Here is a 21,782-nt window from a genome sequence, read left to right on the forward strand (position 1 = left end):
TTTCCTCTTCTCTCCATCACATCGCTCTCTGTGCCCAATGACCAGCGCTGCTCATCTAACTTTGCTTCTGAGTTGACTCAGAACTCTCAGATCTCTTTGTTGCATACAAATCCATTTTCTGTAACTAATAAGTACATGTTTATGCAGTGTTGACCCCATTAATGCCTGAATTTATCTATTATATTAAAAATACAGTAAAAAGGGGAAAAATAGCAAAGTGAAAGAGTGAAATTAAATTAAATGCAGCTATTTGTCTGAAATTAAACAATAAGTAAAATCAAATGAATAATAAATAGCTGCATAAATATTATTAAATACATAACAAGAACTAAATAAAATAGATTCATAAAAGAGAAATGGCCAGAAGCAGTGTTTTGCAAATTTACTACAACAAGCATCCAGGGGTTAAACCAGCTGCAGTGTAAGATCATTCATTTAATTAATGATCATTCATTAATTTATCTTGAATCTTAATTTGACCCTTCAGTCCACCGAGCTTAAACCAGATCGTCTGAGCTGGCTGTAGCTTCTCCACGGCTGTGATTTACCTTCCATCCATACTAAATTATTCTTTGTCTTATTGTTCTTTGGTAAGTCAATTAAGCCCAAGTTCTGCACCAAGTTGTGGCACCAGGTGAAGATTTGTTTCTGTGATGAAGAAACAAGTTTGCTAGTTTTTATTTTCACAGCACGGTGACATGGTAACGAGTTCAGGATGTCTGCTTTGTTTGCCTTAAAAACTCCTCTCCTGTGTCACGTATCTCTGACTTTAAGCCATCCTTAAAACCCTGAACTGAAACGTAATGAGAAACTGTTCTGCAGTCTGACTGCAGATCACTACAACATAGATCTCAGTCTTTCAAGTTTTCTTCCTCCGGTTTTTCATTTTCTTTCTGCTTCAATTGGTTTGAGAGTCTGACTCCCCCTCTGGCTCCTGCATCTTCCTCAATCCACTTTTCTCTGCTGTCACTGCGCCTTGTTGTCTCCTTATTCTAAGCTACCCATTCACTGGCAACTATTCCCCATTCCTGAAATCATATCTCAACTTGCTTCACCCACATGCCCCCCTTTTCTTTCATTTTTATTGTACTGCACACCTATCTCCTGCCCTTTTATTTCTTTTTCTCCTGACTGTTCATATTTTCTTTGTTTCTTTTAATTGTCCCCATTTCTCCTTCCTTCACCTTTTTCTGTGCTCTCAATTTCTCTGTATTTACTACGTCTCCGTCTTCTCACCTCTATCTCCTCCATTCAGCTGTATGATCTGGGCTCCCCGGCCGACTCGCAGTCCAGCTCTCCGGGCTGCCTGACCACAGATAGCAGCTGTGTCAACATGGGCTATCCATCCTGCGGCCACCGTGGTCGTTGTCACGGTGATTGGGGCTCCTTCAGCTGTCAGTGTGTGCCTGGATACACAGGACAGCAGTGTGAAGAAGGTAAGCTAAACCTATTTTATTTTATTTTATTTTTAATTTTGTTTTGTTTTTTTTATGTATTTGTATTTATTTATCATTTATTTACTTGACATTTTCCTCTGGGGAAAAAAAGTGTTTTTTATTTAATTTCATTTCATTATTTGGACTTATCTGCTCTTAATAAAAGAAAATTACCAGTACACATGGGCACACTGAAGATTAATAGAGCCTGTAACACTAGCAGAACTGGGAATGGCGTTATCATATGGGGAACAAATTAAAGGAAAGGAAAGGACCCAATTATTATTACAGATCACTGTGTATTAATAAGATCTTTACTTTATAATAAAACACATTAAAACTGGATATTCTCTAGTGTGAGGGATGCAAGTGACTTGTGTCATTTACAACTTAAGTTTTGAGGTAAATAAGATGATCTAGACTCCAGAAGACTCATGCTTATATTTATATAAGTCGGTCAACTTTGCATCAGGTTGCAAGCCAGAAATAAACGTGCTTGCCACTTTATCAGGTCCACCTTTTAGTTGGAGCCCGTTTTCCCTTCAGAACCAAAATAATTCTTGGTGTGGTAGATTGAACAAGGTGTTGGAAACATTCCTCAGAGATTTTGTTCCATATTAACATGATCATAGTTGTTGCACTTCCATGATGAGAATCTCCCTTTCCACCACATCCCAAAGCTGCTCAATTGGATGGACATCTGCTGACTGTGGAGGCCGTTGGAGTCCAGTGAGCTCATTGTCATGTTCTAGAAAGCAGGTGGAGATGATCTGAGCTTTGTGACATGGTGCATTATCCTGCTGGAAGTAGAATCAGAAGATGCTGCACTGTGGTCATAAAGGGCTGGACATGGTCAGCAGCAATACTCAGGTAGGCTGTGCTGGTTAAACCAGGCCACGTTGGTACTAAGGGGCGTAAAGTGGGCCAAGAAAACATCCCCAACACCACTAGCAGCAGCCTGAAGCGTGGATAAAAAGCAGGATAGATCCATACTTTCATGCTGTTTCCACCTAATTCTGACCCCACATTGTGAATGTGGAGCTGAAGTGTGTGATGTATTTCCACCACACACAGAGACTCATCAGACCAGCAACGTTTTTCCCTCTTCTATTGTCCAGTTTTGGTGAGTATGTGTGAATTTTAGTTTTCTGTTTTTAGCTGATAGAAGTCATTCAAATCCCCTTTCTTCCTTATTCTGAAGCTCAGATTGAACTTCATCTAGTCATCTTGACCGTGTCTACATGACTAAATGTGTCAACCAGCTGTCCTGTGATTGGATGATTAAATATTAACAGGCAGTTTAACAGATGGACCTGATGAGGTGGCCCGATGACCATAGTTCCAATAGAAGTCTCCAGAGTTGCAGGTGAAATCCTAAAACTGCCCTGATCTGCCTGCACTGTGCAACCATGTTACTTTAGTAACATGCACAGAAGTTTACCAGAAGCAAGGAAAATCAATGCAACTCAGCCAACAAAGAGAAACGTTGGTGACTTCTCCAACAACACAGATGGCGCTCAATTCTAACACAGAATTACCCTGATTATATATTTCGGTAAAATATCTAAGACATGCTCTTTGGTTTTGCTTGTACAAAAAACAACTTCAATAACAAACCTCCTCCAATAGTGTCTTTTATTTTATTTTGTCAATTTGTCAACATTCATGTTTTTTATTATCTTTTATGTTGTGTAATCAGTCAACAAGTTAAGAAAATTAATTTATCACTTTCTACGATCATGGTGCTAACTGTGGAGCTGTCTACTGCTGTTTATACAAATGATTTCATGCTGTAAAAAGACAAAACTTCTGCCTCAACTGAGCCGATGAAAATTACAACAAAGACAACTGGCCTCCGTGTTGTCTCAGATAAATGGAGCTAATCGATAAACGGATTACCTCCTTCTGGTCATAAGTTGTTTTCATTACATTTCTTCAATTTGTGGTAGGATAATTTCCAGTGAATGTACATCCGTGCCTCATCTCTTATATGTTTTCTCTTGTAAAATCAGTTTACCTGTAAATAATTAAAGTGATTTCAGAATGAAGTTAGGCTTCTTAGCTTTGGATACCTCCCTTACTTGAGACCATTTGTCCTGGTAAAAACTTGTACCTATCTCTGCACTCAGGGATTTTAACGTTGTATTAGATCCTGAGGGCACAAAATGAACAAAGTTGCATCTTTTAACCATAAACAAGTGTGACAGAGAGAAGAGCATTAGAGGACTGCACACAGTGTTACCGATCACACCAACCACTGCTCCTCTCTACTTCTCTGATTTAATAGTGAAGAAATTAATGTCCTTCGTTACATCCTGTATGCAGATGTTGCGTGTTTGGTTTGTAGAATGCATATACAGGTCAGCTGCCTTTCCCTTTAAGGGGTTTTGATCATTGCTGTGTGATGTGTTTGCTGCTCAGAGAGCAGCATGCAGGCTCTTGGCAGCACCCACATTCAGGATCCTTATGGCCTGAGGACGAACGCTCCTTGTGAGCTTGTCTGTGATGGCCGTATGGCTGTGGAGGCGTTTGCCTGACTGCAGCTGTTGGAAGAGACTGTTAGACTGAGATGGCATCTTTAATGACAGTGGTCCTGTGCTGCCTAACACACACATCCTGCAATCTGAGGACTGTTCTTTAAGTGATGCTTCCTGCTCACCACAGCATGCTGCACCAGGCTTAACACTCCTGTGTGCTTCCTGTCTTCTGCCTTCACAATCATGCTAATTGACAGGACTTTGGCAAATGCACTAGTATGTACTCCATACATAGAAAGTGCAGTGTTATCATTCAGTCCATTTTGGGTCAATACCTTGTACAGAAAGTTTTTTTTTTTTTTTTTTGTCTTCTCCTTAACCAGAAAGCAGCCAGTAAGCCCTTTTCTAACAATCCAATCAGATATAACAATTAACAGGGGCCATGTAGGCAAACTTTCAGTGAATAATTAAGTGGATAAAATGATGAATAAATGAATGAACAAACAGCAGTGAATCACTTTTTCTATTCATGAGATGATTTGTTTCATAAAGCAGCAGATTCTGGAGTCAGTGACCAAGCAGGGTTACATGGTTTATTTTGGCAGCCAACAAGGAAGTCTCTGAAGAAGAAACATGCTGCGCTCTGACTTTAAGGCAAAGCAAAGGAAAACACAAAGACAATTTCATTGGCTCACAGGGTTGAGATTTGCATCAGACTAAAACACCATGCGCCTTCCTGAGGAACTTTGTTGCATATTTCCCTCAACTGCACTTAGATAGTACTGTAAAATTAATATTTAATTTCACTAATTCAGTGTAAACAGGTCTTTGTCCTTAATAACACAGCTGATCAACTGCATATTCAGTTCCTACAAAATATTAGATATGACTTTGTCTTCAATCAGGATCCAATAAAAAAAAAAAAAAAAAAAAAAAAAAAAAACACAAAACAATCACACTGGTCTAATGTGCTGTACAGAAAATAAATATACATTAAATAAAAGTAATAATATTAATAATTTAATACAATTAATCAAAACCATCTTAATCAAATCATATCAAGTCAACATCTCGAAGTCTAAAAGGCCAAAGGAAACAGGTTCAGATTCAGGTTCCTTTATTCATCCCTTCGGTAAATTTGTTTTGCAGTGAAATACATACATACATATACAGTATCTCACATAAGTGAGTACACCTCTCCCATTTTTGCTAATATTTTTGTATATCTTTTCGTATCAAAGTTTAGTTTCCATAGCTTGATATTCTGTATAACAAAGTTTAATTTAAATAGCGTTATCTCATGAAAAGATATACTAAAATATTTGCAAAAATGTCAGGGGTGTACTCACTTATGTGAGATACTGTATATTTATACATACCAATTCTAAAACGAGTGAAGTATAGAACAACATAATGAACTTAAAAATGAATGAAAAACATGCAAATCAAGATAAACACTGAATCTAAAAAATACAAAATGAAAATGCTGTGTAGAGTCAATAAATATAAACACAGATGGGTTTTAAGTACAGATTTAAAAACAGGTAATGTAGAAGCCAGTCTGCTATGCAGAGGCAAGTTGTTCCACAATGTATTAGCAGCACCAGTGGAGGCACCATTCGCTCTGAGCTTCTATTCAGGACCAGCAGTTTCAATGTAGGGTGGTGCCAGACCATGGAGGGATTTTAAAACAAATAAAATAATTTTAAAATGAACAGGCAGGCAGTGGAGACAAGCAAAAACAGGAGTTGTGTCCTCATAGTTATGTGTTAAAAGAAAACCTGCTGCGTTTTTCTACCATCTGGAGACAAGCTATGCCGCCTTTGGCCAGCTGTCGTAGATTATTTTACAACTGCCTTAACTTCAATGTTAAGCTTAAAATCAGGGTCCATTTTAACACCAAGGTTTTGATGACTGGCTTTTTGTACTTAGACAAGGAACCAACAAAAACAAATCTACTCAGCAGTACCACCAAAAACCATTACTTCAGGTTTTTCATAATTTAAACTTAAAATGTTAGGAGCAGTGCAGGTATTTATTTCATATAGACAGCTAAACAGTACTCTGACACAGTCATTCTCTTTAGAGGTATATGAACTGTCACAAAATTAAATAAAGTACCATGTTCTTTAAGTATGGAACCAAGCAGGAGCAAATTGAGGGGGAAGAGAAGAGAGCCTAGTCCTGAACCTTGTGGGACCTCATATAAAAAAGGGGCAGAGGAGGACACACATTACACTTTTTTAGATGATTAATTGATAGAACTGTCACTCGGCACAGTCAAATGCAAAAGCAGCCAATAGGTATCGTTGTCATATTAACCCTTGTTTATTACTGCAAATGTGTAATGTAAATTAATGATGTCGTAAAAATGATTTTTTTTCCTCCAGTAAGGCTGAGAGCTGCTTTTATTCTAAATAAACTCAGTCACCATCTGACAAATGTGTTTGTGTGTACCAGAGGCCCCTGAGTATTCTTTTGATGGCCACAGTCATGTGCATTACCAGCTGGCATCTCCACTACCTGCCCGAAGAACATGGATCCAGGTTCTGGTTCGAACTCGTAAACACAGCAGCACCATCTTCAGCCTGGTGTCGAGGGAGCAAACCGAATACCTACGAGTAGAGGTCAGTCTGTGTGTGTGTTGATACACTGACGGGAGATGGTGTGAAAATTTGTTTTCCACATGTAGAAATTCTTCATAACAGCATGTGGTTTTTGTTATAGGAGGAATCTGTCATTTGTCATGTTTTTAATATGTAAGATGTTTTTTCTAAGACAAAGGTCAGCTTATTTGCTCATGAATTGCACTTATTTACATTTCCATTTATCAGTTTAGCAGGTTAAATAACACAGTTTACTCACACTGATGAGGTCATGGGGGGCTGTGCATCTTTCCCAAGGGCACTTTGGCACATGTTAGGACAGAACACAGCCCTGGCTCTGCAAGGATTAAACCACAGATTTTCTACTTGATAGATGCCAGCTTTACTTCATGTACTTCACAGTCTATAATATGCAGTAACTACATTATCTTGTCTTAAGTGGCTTTTATTCTAATGTAGGTTTTACCAGATCCTTTGTTCTGGAGCATCTGTCCTTGTCTTGATCAGCTGTGTCCTTGTAAATGTTCACATATGAGGTTTAACTGGTAGGGTGGTAGTTTATAACACTAATCTGCAATATTACCAACAGACATTTCTCATGTTTATTTTGACATAATCTTTAGAAATGTCTATGTTTTTTGTAATTACTTGTTATGTGTATGTGTTTTTAGGTAAAGCGTAAGCCCAAAGTGACATTACCTGACTATACCTCCCATAGCAACCTAACATTAGCTACGTTTACTTGACAAATATTTCCTCTGTCTAATTGAAATCAATCTGATCTGAGATTCCTGCTGACATGTTTAAATGGGCGCTAGATAAAGTGATCTGACCGGTTGTATTTACATAATGGACAGATTTAAAACGACTGTAAAACTTTTGACATGTGCAGTGCTAATGGTTGGGAAAAAGACTTTTTTTTGTTTTGTTTTGCTTTGTTTTTTTATTTTGAACCTTTTGAACGCCGAAATGCACAAAAATCCTTAACTCATTCAGTTTCTAACAAGAACGTTTTATCCGCCACAGTCCCGTTTTGTTGCCATCAAGTCTTCTGGAAACTCATCACATCATGTAACCCCCACGTGGTTCAAGCTTTCGCTCAGTCACCCCTCTCGATCGAATTGAAAATTCTTTCCAGTCGGGGCCTATCGGATCAGCTGACATGTTTACATGACACATTTTTTCTCTGAATGGACGTTTGATTGGCTTATAAGTGCTCTGTGGAAACGTAGCTATTGTCTTAGAGTAATATTAAAAATGAATATAAATCAGTTTAGATCATAACTTCTGCTTGGTTTTTATGTTCGTGTTGGATAATGGCACACAGGAGGACAGAGGGAGAGTGTGAGAGAGACACGGTCCATTTCAAGGCAGGACTGATGTGCAACAAATATGCATTATGGGGGTTGGACTTGGTGTGCTACTCATATATCTCTGAGCCAGTAATGGGAGTAGTTGGCAAGCTGGACTTTTACCAGTGATGCTGTTGTCAGCTGATTCTGCGATGCTGGCGTGCTCTGGGTAAGCGCACATTGATGAGACACTGAGCCTATTTGTTTGATATGAGTGAATTACAGCAGTGGCTGCACAAAAATGTCTTTTTGGGGGGGAGCTTAACAGAAAGATGATGATGATGCTAAAGCAGCTTCTATTTCTAACAAATTTACCTCGTTAGAGTCCACTGACAATTTTACTGAACCAACATACTGTAGTAATGTTGAATAACGTTAAACTGTAGACGTTGATGGAGGCCATTGTTTATTAGATCCTGAATTTTGGATGTTGATAGAAAGATAAGTCTAATGCACGAGGAGGAGAAGGAGGAGAAACCACATTCCAAAGATGAAACTGAGAAAGCAGTTGCCACAGTAACACAGTACGCTTGACTTGTTTTTTACACAGATTGTTATTTTAACATCTAAATTTTTGTGGTATTAATTATGCACCTGTACTACAGATTATAAACACATAGCAGGCAGTAATGATACAAAGAGGAGATTTAAGAATAGGGGGGCTTGTTCCCCAGTTTAACCACAGCTACATTCTACATAGCAAGTTCCTCATGGACAGCACACAGCATTTGGGTGGTAAAAGGCAGCCCTGTGCGAGGATGCACCATGAGCTCATCACAGTTTGACTTCATCTCCACTCAAATTAGAGACTCCCCATCAGGGGTGTGCCATATCGTATCGTTCACCATGATCACCGGAAGATTTTGTGACATCAGCAGAAAATGTAAACTAATGATACAGCATATCACATACTTGCAGCCCAATGACATCATTTCACTGTAATTTGAATTAAAATATTTGGAATTTTTAACTGTTTAAATCTGAGCTAAAAGCTCCAGAATATATTTTCTTTTTATGGAAACCTTTTGTCAATTTCCATACAGTAATGTGACTTTTTATAAGTACAAAGTGTTTTCAAAAGAGCCACAACTGGGACAGACTCAGACTGAACATAACTTATCAAATATGAAAAGAAAAATGCTTGTTTTCATTTATATGTGAATTCTACTGAGAAAGAGCTGAAACAAGTCAGCAAAAAGGCAGAGGCAGGCAGCCTCGAGTGAGCTCTCAGATCAATGAACTAGACACTTTGCATTGACTTGCTGCAGGAGCTGCTGTACAGCTAATACAACCACATACAGACTGCTGCTTCAGTTTACAAAACATCTTTTAATCTTCACTTGAAATAATTTAAAATGGCTGGTGCACTCAACCATTTTCTATTAGGATTTTCATCACATCAGAAACCTGTAAAGCAAGCATAGAAATTCATGTTGGTAACACATATTTCTCATGAAATGCTAACATATTATCATAACTGAAGATGTCACATTTACTTAATTTCACAATCTATTATGGTAATTAACGCCACGATTAATTACGATCCCTTAATACCGTTAGTTTCCAGAAAAGATTGTGACTGAAACATACCAGCTGATCAGTGCAACTCGCACATGGAGCGAAAACAAAGTTACACATTATTCCATGTAAGTTGAAGAGGCTTTAAAATGTGGAAGTACGACAGAGGAAGGGTTATTTCATCCAGACGAACAAAATTAAATCATCCTTGTAGGACTTTCTTACAAACTCCACAAAGACCAAGGTGTCGTCGTGGAGGACAGCTCACCAGCCTGTAATTAACGTTGCAGAGAAAGGAGGAAACACACTGATTTGTTGACCTGCAGGATTACAACCTGAGTAAATGTAAACGTAAACGTTACAATATACAGATGAAAAAACTGAACTAGTTTCTCTGTTCAGATGGTGGGCTCGTTGTGAGCGTGATACTTGTTTTTGTTGATGGTGTGCAATGGCCTGTAGAAGAAAGCATATTTAATTTCAGTGATATGGTCTTGTTTCTTTCTCTCTTTCCACTTTTCCAGTATTAACTATGTCTCAAACAGCAATTATTTAGTTATGTTTGCATCAAGACATAGAAATAAATAAAACCAAAAGACCTAAAAGGAATGTTTATGTGATTTTAGACTGTTGGGAAATGAATGCATAATAATCATGATTATTTCTCTGACAATCAACGTACCAAGAAAATCTAAAATAATGACATCACTAATAACATGATTAGTGATGTCTAACCAAATGGTCTGTATTTATATAGTGCATTTTCCCAAAGCGCTTTAACTCTGTTTATTGATATGAAAGAAAGTGATTGTGTTAAATCATCATGTATGAGATATCGTCCCATATCGATCGCTGCCTCCTGAACCGTATCAGATTGCAATCGTATCGTAGCAGATACGTTCATATTGGCAAACACTGGCACTAAAGTGATTGTATCTCGTGATTTCCATCGCTATATTTTACACTACCACCATACACTGAAAAGATGTTTGAATATGGGTCAGGCCCACTCATGCAAATGTCAATGTAAATCAGTCAAAGTGTAACAGAAGTGCTTCTTAAACAATCTATTAGCAGTAAAACTTTTTAGCCATGACTGAATACATCGTATGATTTGCTTATTAATCTTGCTTGCTTCATCACTCCCACTCTCTGGTTTTTCACGCTTAAATTGCTCATTTCTGTGTAATTTGTTTGCTGGTTTCCCAGTTTTGTCTAGACTCAAGCTGACCTGGTTTCTAGGTCAGATAATGCCTTTCCAGCCATTTCCTCTTACTGGTTCCGGTCTGACATCCTGTGCTTTGACCACGTGTATTGATCAAGCGTCATTGTCTGAACTGATGATGACATTACCATACCACAGCTGCCATCACAGCCCAGCCTCTGCCTGCAATCTACACCTGCCAACCATCCATCTCTTCTTTCTCTTCATCCATTTTTTCCACTTCCTCTTAAATGTCATTCTGTTCTCTCAGCACAGTCACACAAGGAGCAGGTTGTCATAATTTATCTACCATACACAGCACATTTATTCCTGACTGCAGCACAAAAATATCTGTAATCTTATGAAATAGCTTCCCTACAGGGGAACATGGGAATTTCTGCCTTGGTCTTCTCCAGCAGTGAAGGCATATTGCTGCAAGGAGGATGTTTTTCTCTGTAATAGTTCTGTTTGCTTTTAATCAGAAGAAGGAATTAGTGTGAGTTACTCTTGACTAGACACACTCTCAGTATGTGAACAGCCCTTTGTTTCTTCTGTTTGTTTATGGCTTAATGGTTCAATAAGGCCTTTAACAATAATTGCATTTTCTTTTTTCTTTTCCAAACATCCCTCCCCAAGAATTGATACCTTAGTTAAATGATGTCTAACCCTTTGAGAACTCAGGAGCAAATCAAATTCATGATGCAATAATCAAACAATTGACTTCTAAACCTTCATTTTTCACACCTTTGATTTGCATATGACAGCTGTCATCTGTGACTAGTTGGGTGTTGTTGGATGTCACTCCCTCCGGGATAAAAACCACGCCATAGTTTTTGTTCACTGATGAATTTATTCAAGTACACCTTAGCAGGCATAAGGAAATCCACCATCGAACTCGCTGGCTACACATAACCAAGAGGGAATTAAGTAGTTCAACAAAAAAAGGGAAATCTTATAATAAGAACGTGCATCTTCTTACAGCATGAAACCCTCTTCTGCCACATGCTTCTGGAGAGCAGTTTAACAAAAAAAAATGAAATAAAAAAATAGGGTCGATAACATAAGTTTGGTTCCTACCAGATGTTATAACAAAAAAATATCAATTCAGATCAATAATACAAATAACAAAAGTATAAACACTGACGCTTTTATGTCAGTTAAATTGGATATATCCAGTATGAAGTTAGATTACCTCACTGGGCCTGTTTACATGACCATAAAAGTCCAATAACTGTGAATAATTCACATTATAAAAGAATAACTGTGATTCTTGGGCCTCTGGGAGCTCAAAGCAAAATTTCACAGGCAGCCCCTCCAATGAGCATTCATTGCTGTTTTAGTATGATATTGTATACTTATAACAATAACATTAATTAATTTTTAATACCGCTTAGTCCAATTTAGGGTTGCAAGGAAGCTGGAGCCTATCCCAGCAATTAGCAGGCGAGAGGCAAAGAACACCTGGACAGGTCAGCAATCCATCACAGGATCGACACAGAGAAACGGAGAAATTAGAGTGACCAAATAACCTAACACGCATGCTTTGGACAGTGAGAGGAAGCCAGAGTACCCAGTGAGGAGAACATGCATACTCCACACAGAAAGGTCGCCTGTTCGAGCCCCGCCCCCCCAGCCGAGGCTCGAACAGGCGACCTTTCTGCTGTGATGCCGTAATGATGTTTAAAGGTCATTGAATTCTTAAACTGCAACTTTTAAATGTTCTTTGATGGCTTTCACTTCTTCTGCTGAATTCTACTTAACACCACTCACACACTTCCATCCATGCACTTTAGTAGTACATATTAGATTTCTGGCCTATGAATTCTATAATTTAACATATTTAGCTTTACAGTGAAACTGAACTAGACAGCTTTAATTTGATATCAAAGTTATCCGTTTATTTATTTTCAGCCTCCTGACACCCAGGTAGTCATCAGGAGGACAGACTGAGCTGCTCTGAGCTTAGCTTTTGGATTGTCTGCACTACTTACCACTGTCCTGGTCTATTTTCTGCTCCTCCTGCTTTGTTACATCTTTCTTTTGTCATTGAAAAAACTTCTTATTTTTATAAACCTGCTCTTGCCTGTTTACATAACATGCACCGCTACACAATAAAGACCAAAGGGTGGGTGTGGGGATTTGTGAATTCTGTAGTGGTTAGCCACAGTCATTGCAAACTCTCCACAATGGCCACATTTGCATGAGAGATTTAAATCCCCTTTAATTCAGAATAAAAATTAATTCTCTTTAAAATGGCCATGTAAACACCTGATTGCCGATGTCAATGGTCATTCCGAATTGAACTTAAATGCGAAGTAAGTGGCTGGTTTATTCTGATTTTAGATCCAAACTGAATAATTCCTTAATCATGTATATGTTCATTCCACTTTAAATTAATTCTGGTTGTTCTGCCCATGCTCGTTCCCTTGTCCTGTCATGATGACGGTACGGTACTCTGCCTCCCTTCTCCTCCTCATCAGCTGACCAAAGTCAAGTAGTATGCTAGTGTCAAGTTGCTACTAAACTAGAATCAGAATCAGAGCGAAAATGGTTCTTATTATGTGGCCTTCCATGTTGTAGATGAAAAGAAAAGAAGCAGAAACTCGTGTTTGTTTTCTTCTTGTAGATGTGAATATGTCACGTCTGTCCCCTGTCCAGCCAGAACCCCTCCCAACCCCCAGATCTAAAGTGGAAATAAATAAAACTGACTTAACATGTTTAATCGTTTTCCATGTCCACCTCAATGCGGAATTACTATTTCCATGTTAACACAAAGGAGAATACTTTAATTCCGAATTATTGAGTTCTAAATAATTAATTCTGAATTAAAAAAAAAAACATGTAACTGTGGCCAAAGTCACTGCTCTGTCTTAATTCAAAGTTGGTTTGGTCTCCGAGCCCCCCTTTCTGGCTTTCTTGAGTGTTTGCCTGGTCTGCCTGTCAGCAAACGGTGCCTCTAGTCAGAAAGTTCTTTAACAATTCTGCTGTCCATGGGGCTGAAACAGGTCCTACAGTCAGCCTGCATCTAATTTCAGACACACTAATTATCATCAAACTTGTAAAATACACTACACTCAGTCCTGTTTATTAGCCAGTAGCTGCCCCTAAATCTAGTTGTGTAAATCTAATTCCTCATAATCAGATAACTGCTGTCATATGTTAAAACCAAAGACTGTAGATAAAAGATGGACGGAGCCTCCGTGACGTCTCCCGTAGGTTTCTGAAGAGCAGAAGTGAAGCTTGTTGGGCGTTCCCACCGTCGCCATCTTGGTAGCATCACGCGTGTCATTAGTCCTGGAAAATCCCAAAATGGGCAAAGAGGTGGAGCTGAGAGGGGGACTGTGAAAGTGGGGGTGGATGATTGACAACCATCAAACTCCGAGCTGCCTGTAGCTAAGAGCTAACTGAGCTAACCCCGAGCAACGGTAGCTAACCAGCTAACAGAGGTAGGTGGGCTAAAGCTAAGGCACACTGTTAGCCGGCTAAAAGCAGCGGTTGTGCTGCACTCTCCCTTCTTGCCACGGATATTGGATACCTGTCAATCAAAAGGACACACCCCTAATTATGGCAAATTTCAAGATTAAATAAGATCCAAACGGATGAGTTAGAAAGAAATTCACTCCCCTCACAGTTGTCATGGAGGTAAACTTAACCTATTAATCCTAAAATGGATTTATGTACCAGGCTTTAAACATGTTTATTTCTGCTGTGAAGTTGGTCTTTTTAACATGGGAGTCTATGGGAATTTGCTCTATTTTAGAGCCAGCCCCTAGTGGATGAGGGGTGAACTGCAATTTCTTTGCACTTCCACATAGGCTTCACATTTTACAGGCAGAGGTTGCCGCTTTGATAAAACATATCTGACATTAGGCTTTTTTACATAAATCAGGTCAGTCCTGAAGTCAGATAATGACCAGGTTTTCAGTCTGCATATAAACAAGCTAACTGTTATCAAATGTGTACTTGGTTATAAAGGACAGATACACCAAATCTATTCAAATATTATTTGGATATGTAAAATATCAGAAAGTTGGCAATGTGAGGATTGCATGTAAAAAGACCAACTTACCATTCTGAATAATTAAAGTTCATTACTGTAGTCCACATAGATGGAGATAGTCCTCGTTCTTTCACATGGTCTTAAACTAGATTACACTTTGATTTAAGATCATTTTCAGAGATTTATTTAGATTATATACTGCACTCAAATGGCCCAAAATGAAAAAATATGTATAAAAAAAATCGAAAAAGTTAGCCAGTTTTCTCATCCAGTGAATTTTAGTGCACTTCAGAGCCACAGTCACACAGATTTTTTTATTTTTAATTATTATTATCATTATTAATTTCATTAACCCACTGAAATGAGTTTTAGTTAACTACCTTTAGGCTGATAAAAATGTTATTGATTCTTGTACTGCAGTGTATGGTGATCAAATCAAATATGACAAAATTATTTCCCAAGGCTTAAAACAGGTTTGATCTCTTAGAGATCAAACAGAGGCAAAGGTGACAGTTTAAAAATAGAGTGTTTTTGGTAATAATTTCTCAATATAAACAAATGTGAATAATTCATTCTTTTAAATGTCTGTATGAGTAGCACACTCACACACCCTTATTTTAATGTGCCTGTTAAGGCATCATCTACACATCTGCTGTGCTAAAATGATGCTGCATTAAGAAGCATATAGAGGAAGGAAACTGTCCCTAGTTCAGGAACGCTGACTCAAAACTGGAGCATCACACTTTCATACCCATGTAGCGAATGCTGCTTCTCCAGCAACAGACACACCATCAAACACATTCAATCACACACACCACCAAGGGAGCATCACGGGAGCCAAATCGCACCACTCTGTTCAGCTTTAATTGGGGTTAAAATCAAGCTTCTAAAAGTGTTTCAGGTTAAAAAGCAGCACACCGGTGGATTCTGAACATAATTAATACCTCATCACAGAGCCTTAAGATGAGCCCCGGCTCCCCAGCTTAACAACCTTGGCCATCCAGCGTTGCAGGTTCTTTTACGGGAGATGAGGGGAATAAAATGACACATGGACTGGAAATTTGGAAATAAGAGGAGAGCAGCTTGTTGTTAAAAAGGAGAAACAGAGGACATGGAAATTAGTAAAGAGGCAAATAGAGTTGAGCTGTGATGGTTGGTTCTGTCTTCAAAAATATAATTTATCTTCATTGTTTTGAGAATGAATGGGAACGTTAATAGTAGCCACCCCCGTCTCTGTCTCATCACTCCACTGTTGTCTTCATTTCTCTTCCCTTCTTGACTAAGTCCGCTATTTACATGGTGGATGTGGCAGTGGTGGAGAGGAAGAAATTATGCTCAGTGGGACACTTGGAGGGAGAGTTTGATATGGAAATGAGGATGACCCACCCACCATACTATTGTTCTTAAAACAGCCCTTGGACAAATTATTTTTGCACACCGCTCAAACCCCACCCTTCTCCCCACATCCACCCCTCATCCTCTTTAAATGATTGTTACTCTGTAAACATGCATTTAGGACTGCAGTCCCATCAAATAGGAATTGGTTTCAGGATTTAAAGCCCCATTTCAACCAAGGGGTCCAACTCAGGACAGTATGCAGTTCAGTTCAGTAAACTCTCATCTCTGTTGAGTTTGCAAAGCCAGCTGTACCCTTATTGGTTGGTGGGACATAAGCAGGATAGCCAAGATGCATCAGCTACGTAATGGCATGACGCCATAGCGGTGCAACGCCATCATTAAAATGAAGGAGGAGAATAGTGGACATCCAGCTGTTTGTGTTCTCTCTTCTCTTCATGTGGCTTTAAACAGCAGAAAACTCCACAGTATTTTTAAACATGAAGCTGTTCCAACTTTGTTCTTAGTGTCGAGTCCCACAGGAAGCGAATATTCTTTTGACCAATCAGTGGATTGAAGGGTGTCAAGCTCCACCATGTAGGATCGGACCAAACAGAAGGGTCCCAAAAAAGTAGAATGGATTGGATCTTCTGGCACCCTTCCCAGTTTTTGTCTGTGGAAACACAAAAAAATGTGTGCTGTCTTGTACTGAGCTGGACCCGTAGGTGGAAACTCGACTTAAGGAAGCAGTTTATTGTGCAGACCTGATGCAAGTGATATTTTCTTCTCATTCTCACTTCTGACCTACAAACTTTCATCTTCTTTTTTCCCGTTTCCATTTGTGTCATTTTCCCCCATCCCTTCCTCACAAGCCAGGTCAATAGAGCACCGTGTGTGTGTGTGTGTGTGTGTGTGTGTGTGTGTGTGTGTGTGTGTGTGTGTGTCTTTATGAGATTGACAGCAGGGTGTCAACAAATTGCAAGTTAGAATGTCAGCTTTGTTGTAGTCATACCTCATGTAATATTTATTATTTGGCCCATGGCAGTGGCACAATTGACCACTAGCTTTTTTCTAGAGCTTTTTAGTCACAACGCATGACCTATTGTTGGGAGAAGGTGATCTTGGACTGTATTTTCTTGTTTGCTCCAAATGAAGTAGGATTACCTAAATGTTTTTCTGTGTGGGACTTATTCAGCCCCCTTGTGTTTTCAAACCTCTGTGGAGTTGGTTGCTGTGTCTTTTTAGCAAACTGGACAAATTGGCTTATTGATCCATTCTTTTACCAACCAAGTGGAATATTCTTTTGATCCCTTCTAGCTTTAAAACTTGGTCTCAAGTCACTTCAACATGCTATTTACCTCTGGTTGCCTCCTGCAATAGGATTGTTTTGATTTGATTTGCTGAGAGTTCCCTGCTGCTGAGACATGTGCCTGCTTTTCAAAGCAAAGAGTTTGCATTTCATTTAATTTCTTCCCTGGAAGCACTGCGAACTAAACTCTAAGGCTGCATATTTCTAGTCAAAGATGGACAGTTGCTATTTTCTCTTTTTTGGAAAACAACTTTAGAGTTGCTGTTCAGTAGCTCCAGTCTGCTGCCAAGAGACGCTGTAGGGTTCTGATTATTGCAGATGTCCTTTTGAACAAACCTCACTCTCAGTTAAATCTAGAATTTGATGCTGCCAGCACAATCAAAATTTGAAGACATTTATGTTCACCAGTCTTCCCTTTGAATGTTTGGAAACTGATGAAACTCTAAGTTTATTTCTTGATGAATTCAAGAATTTATTCATTGGTCATCATTGTTTGGTTCTCCTCCTCAGACACACTCGCTGTATTTCAAGCCACACTCTTGGAAGTTATTTGTTTCAGTACAGAATCATGTGGAAATTCTGAATGACTCATTGTTTACTTTAACAAACTGGAATATGTCTAATGAATAAGTTCTTACCATCATTGTTTTTTCCAGATACAGCTTCTATCAAAGAGCTGTTTCTGCACTGAACTCTGATGTTCTCCCACCTCTGTCACATGAAAGACCTGGGAAAGTTTTATTTAATATTTAATGGAATATACTTCAGCAAATGTGAAATTACTGCTTTCTGATGCTTTTTAATGCTTTGTTTATAAATTTATTCATAATTTATTGGGACAAATGTCAGTGGCTGTGGTTGAGTCAGGTATTTTTTTGTGTATTTTTTATCTTAGCTTAGGCATTGCACATCACACATTTGTTTGCATATCTTGTAAAATGATTTTAAAGCTATTCTCTTCTCTTCTATTCTATTCTATTCTATTCTATTCTATTCTATTCTATCTCCTTAACACTTTAAAGCCTGACTCAAAAAAATGTGCAGAACAAAATATGGGAAGAAGATCCTTTTTTTTTTAAACTGAAGACTTTATTTGGCCCTTTACCAAAATGTAAAAATAATATGTAAATAAAACTATTTGCCGTATGTCAGAATTATTGTAGTGCAAAAGGCATCCACCAGGAGGCAGACGACAAGTATTAGATTGGATACAACAGGGTTTTGAGCAAAGTTTTAACTAGGGCCTGACTGATATGGATTTTTTTGAGGCCGATGCAGATTCCGACATTTGGCAGAAAAAAATTTTATTCACTGTTTTACATTAATTCATGCTGATGTCAAGTATCACTGTGATGTGTGAACTAATTGATTTCAGATTATTTGTCAAACCTAAAAACAATTAAGATTAAGCTTTTAGTTAAGTTTCTGTATGTAGCTGTGCCAAGTGTCTTTAAACACAAACTCTCGTAGATATTCAGAAAGCTTAACTTGTAGTGCACATATCTGCATTTATGCTGAAATGCATAAAAAATTCTTTACATGTTGTTTATCCACTGCAGATTTTTCAGGGCCTCCTTTGTGCTTTCTACAATCTTGGCGATGGGGACTACAACCTAACCCTGCCAAACTATCGCCTCGACAACGGGGAATGGCATGAGGTCTTCCTAGATCGACATGACAACGAGATGACCTTGCGATTAGACGGTGGTGGAGGACTGCGGGAGGTGACGGGATTCCGAGGCAGAAGTCGAGAAATTATCATCGACCCCACCGCTGTGATGCTGGGAAACTCCCTCCCCTCTGGAATCAATAAAAGCTTCCAAGGTGGGTGCTGCAAGCATGTAGCTGATGTTAATCTCCAGGAGTCTACATGCGTTAGGTCACAGGGGTTTCCACTAAATTCAACCAAAACCTGTACTTTCACTGTTACAGATTTTGTCACTTGTAACATTTTCATTGCTGCTAAGTTGATTTGTGTGAATGAGTGTTTTACCTTTAAACATCCTTCCAGGCACCAAGTGTTAGAGCAAATGTCTGTATTAATCTAAATTCATGCAATATTTCTATGGATTTAGTTTAATACAGACTCTCTTTGTCACTTCACTTCACTTTACAGTGATACATGGGAGCTTTGAAGTATGACTTCAAGAGAGCTGCCTGGGTAGTGAGAAACTGAAGGACAGTTTGAATGAGTGAGACTTTTAAGTTCTGTCATACAAAAGGATACCAACATTTGAGGAAGGGCTTAACCATATGCTGAGGTTTCTTGAAAAATTCTCAGTCTGAACTTCAGGTACCAGACACATTGTGTAATGTTTGGAAAACAAACCGAGCATCTAAGTTGATTCACCGCTGATCCAAGCAAGACAGCTTCCGCTCATTAAGCCGGCATCACAGAGCTAACCACTCTGACCAACGATGCTGTCGTCTTTCAGCTGATTCCACATCGCTGGCTTTGATGCGCACAACGACACATTGATGCAGGACTTAGCTGTCAACTTAACTTCTTTTCACCTATGATGTACAGCCGATGTGTGCAAAGGGCTCACGAAAATACTTGCTTTCTACTTCATTTTGGCAGAAAATAACAGTACCGTTCTTCACTTCACAAACAACATTGTCATTTCTGTTTCACTGATTTTCACAAGTGAGGATATCAGATTCCTACAGAGGACCAGCAATGAAAAGTTGTGTTTTTTTTATGTTACCTCTGTAAGGCTTCTGCTTTTAGACAATATAAATCAGAGTTGAGTTGTATTTTAACCCTTTAAAGCTTGCACTAAGAAATGCAATGACAGTTTCCTTTGTTAAAAAAATGTGTCATGAGAGCTCTCCCTCAGCAATAAGACTTTTAGAAAAACAGGGGCCACTATCTTCTTCACAAAAAAACATACTTCATGGAACATGTCAACATTGTCATTTGGCCAGTCACAGTCATGATGACAGCATTGTTTTTTCCCCTGTGGCTAGATGTTTAATTTCTGGTCATTACCAGTTGTTTGGAGGTAAATTTGGTTATCTGTCAACAGTGTAATCTGCTGTGTAACTTAATGCTGTGATCCGTTTCTCTAACGTCACCTTTTCCAACATGTTAAATTTTATAATGGAAAGTTTGTGGTAATGTTAGCCTCATTTTGGGAAGGCTATCTCCACTGCTTCCGTATTATCTGATTTTGACACTAAAAGACACTAGCGTCTGGTTTGATGAGTGGTTGCAGTATCCACTCTGACGGACCATTTAATAAGGCCGGATGCAGTTGGGATTATCCTTAATAATATTTATACTTGTGAAAAAGGAGCCCTGGCCCAGCTCATAATATTTAGACAGTTATTTTCCAGTATGAGAGAGTTTACGGAGGAAGATGATGCTTAAACTACCAACCAGGCCAAAAATCGGGGTGTATTAATGGATTCAGACCTAAACTTTAAAAAAAAAACACATTAAGGGAACCACAAAGTCAGCCTACTATCACCTTAAGAACATATCAAGGGTAAAAGATCTGATGTCTCAGAAGGACCTGGAAAAACTAGTCCATGCTTTCATCTTTAGTCGGCTTGATTATTGTAACAGTGTTTTTATTATAGATCTACCTGAGAAAAAAAAACAAAAAAAACAAACAAAAAAAACAATTAGACACCTGCAGTTTATTCAGAACTCTGCTGCTTGAGTCTTCACTAAGACCAAGAAAGTGGACCATATCAGTCCAACTCTGAGGTCTTTACACTGGCTGCCTGTTCGTCAGAGAATAGACTTTGAAGTTCTGCTGCTGGTCTTTAACGCTCTGTTGTGTCACAATGCAGCGAAGGTGAAGACCCAAATGCAGGACTCCAATCCAAAAACCCAGAATCACACGACAGGGAAAAAAATCCACAAGGATCTGACAAGGAAGACTGAAAACCAAGGGATATAAATACACTGAGCGACTAATAGGGTGAAGTGAATTTGCTAATAAAACCAGGTGTACAAACAAACAGGAAGCAGAACGCAAAACATGATACCCAAGGAGAACTCAACAAAATTAAAATAGAAAACCAGACAAGACAAGGACCACAAGACTGTAAGAAAACAAAAATCACACGGATCATGACAGACCCCCCCAAACCCCACCCCACCCCCCAGGGGGACAGCTGCCAGATGACCCAAAAAGCCCAAACCCAAACTAGCAACAGGGGTCCAAAGGAGGGACCAGGCCAAAAGAAAACTGTCCCGGTGACAAGGCTCAGGAGAGAGGCCTTGCCAACAGGAGACTGTGATCAGGGGAAGACCGACAGGAACTGGATCTCTGGACGGCAGCCCGGAGGCCGCAACGGCAGTAGCAGGAACCCTTCTGGCGATTCCAGCATGATCTGCCCAAAGACAGGCCCTGGCATTGAAAACAGAGGCCTTAAAGACAGAGGTGTAGCGACGTTCTTGAAGACATGAACCACAGGAAGTGGAGGGGGAGCGACCTCCTCAAAGACGTGAACCAGAGGAAGCAGAGAAGGAGCGACCTCTGAAGAGTAATGGCATAACAAATGCTTACTGTTGGCATTACTTACCCAAAC

The 21,782-nt window shown here is 39.1% G+C and overlaps 1 protein-coding gene across 1 annotated transcript in view; it reads left to right on the top strand.

Annotated features, from left to right (window-relative positions):
* si:ch211-186j3.6 (neural-cadherin) overlaps nucleotides 1-21,782 on the top strand; it is a 384,844-nt gene that overhangs the window by 310,015 nt on the left and 53,047 nt on the right. The window contains exons 31-33 of the mRNA XM_041985518.1: nucleotides 1,256-1,436; nucleotides 6,374-6,540; nucleotides 18,797-19,061. Coding sequence (XP_041841452.1) covers nucleotides 1,256-1,436; nucleotides 6,374-6,540; nucleotides 18,797-19,061 — 613 coding nt within the window. The remainder of the gene's footprint in view (nucleotides 1-1,255; nucleotides 1,437-6,373; nucleotides 6,541-18,796; nucleotides 19,062-21,782) is intronic.

This window comes from Melanotaenia boesemani, chromosome 1, assembly GCF_017639745.1.
Source record: "Melanotaenia boesemani isolate fMelBoe1 chromosome 1, fMelBoe1.pri, whole genome shotgun sequence".
Lineage (NCBI taxonomy): Eukaryota > Metazoa > Chordata > Actinopteri > Atheriniformes > Melanotaeniidae > Melanotaenia > Melanotaenia boesemani.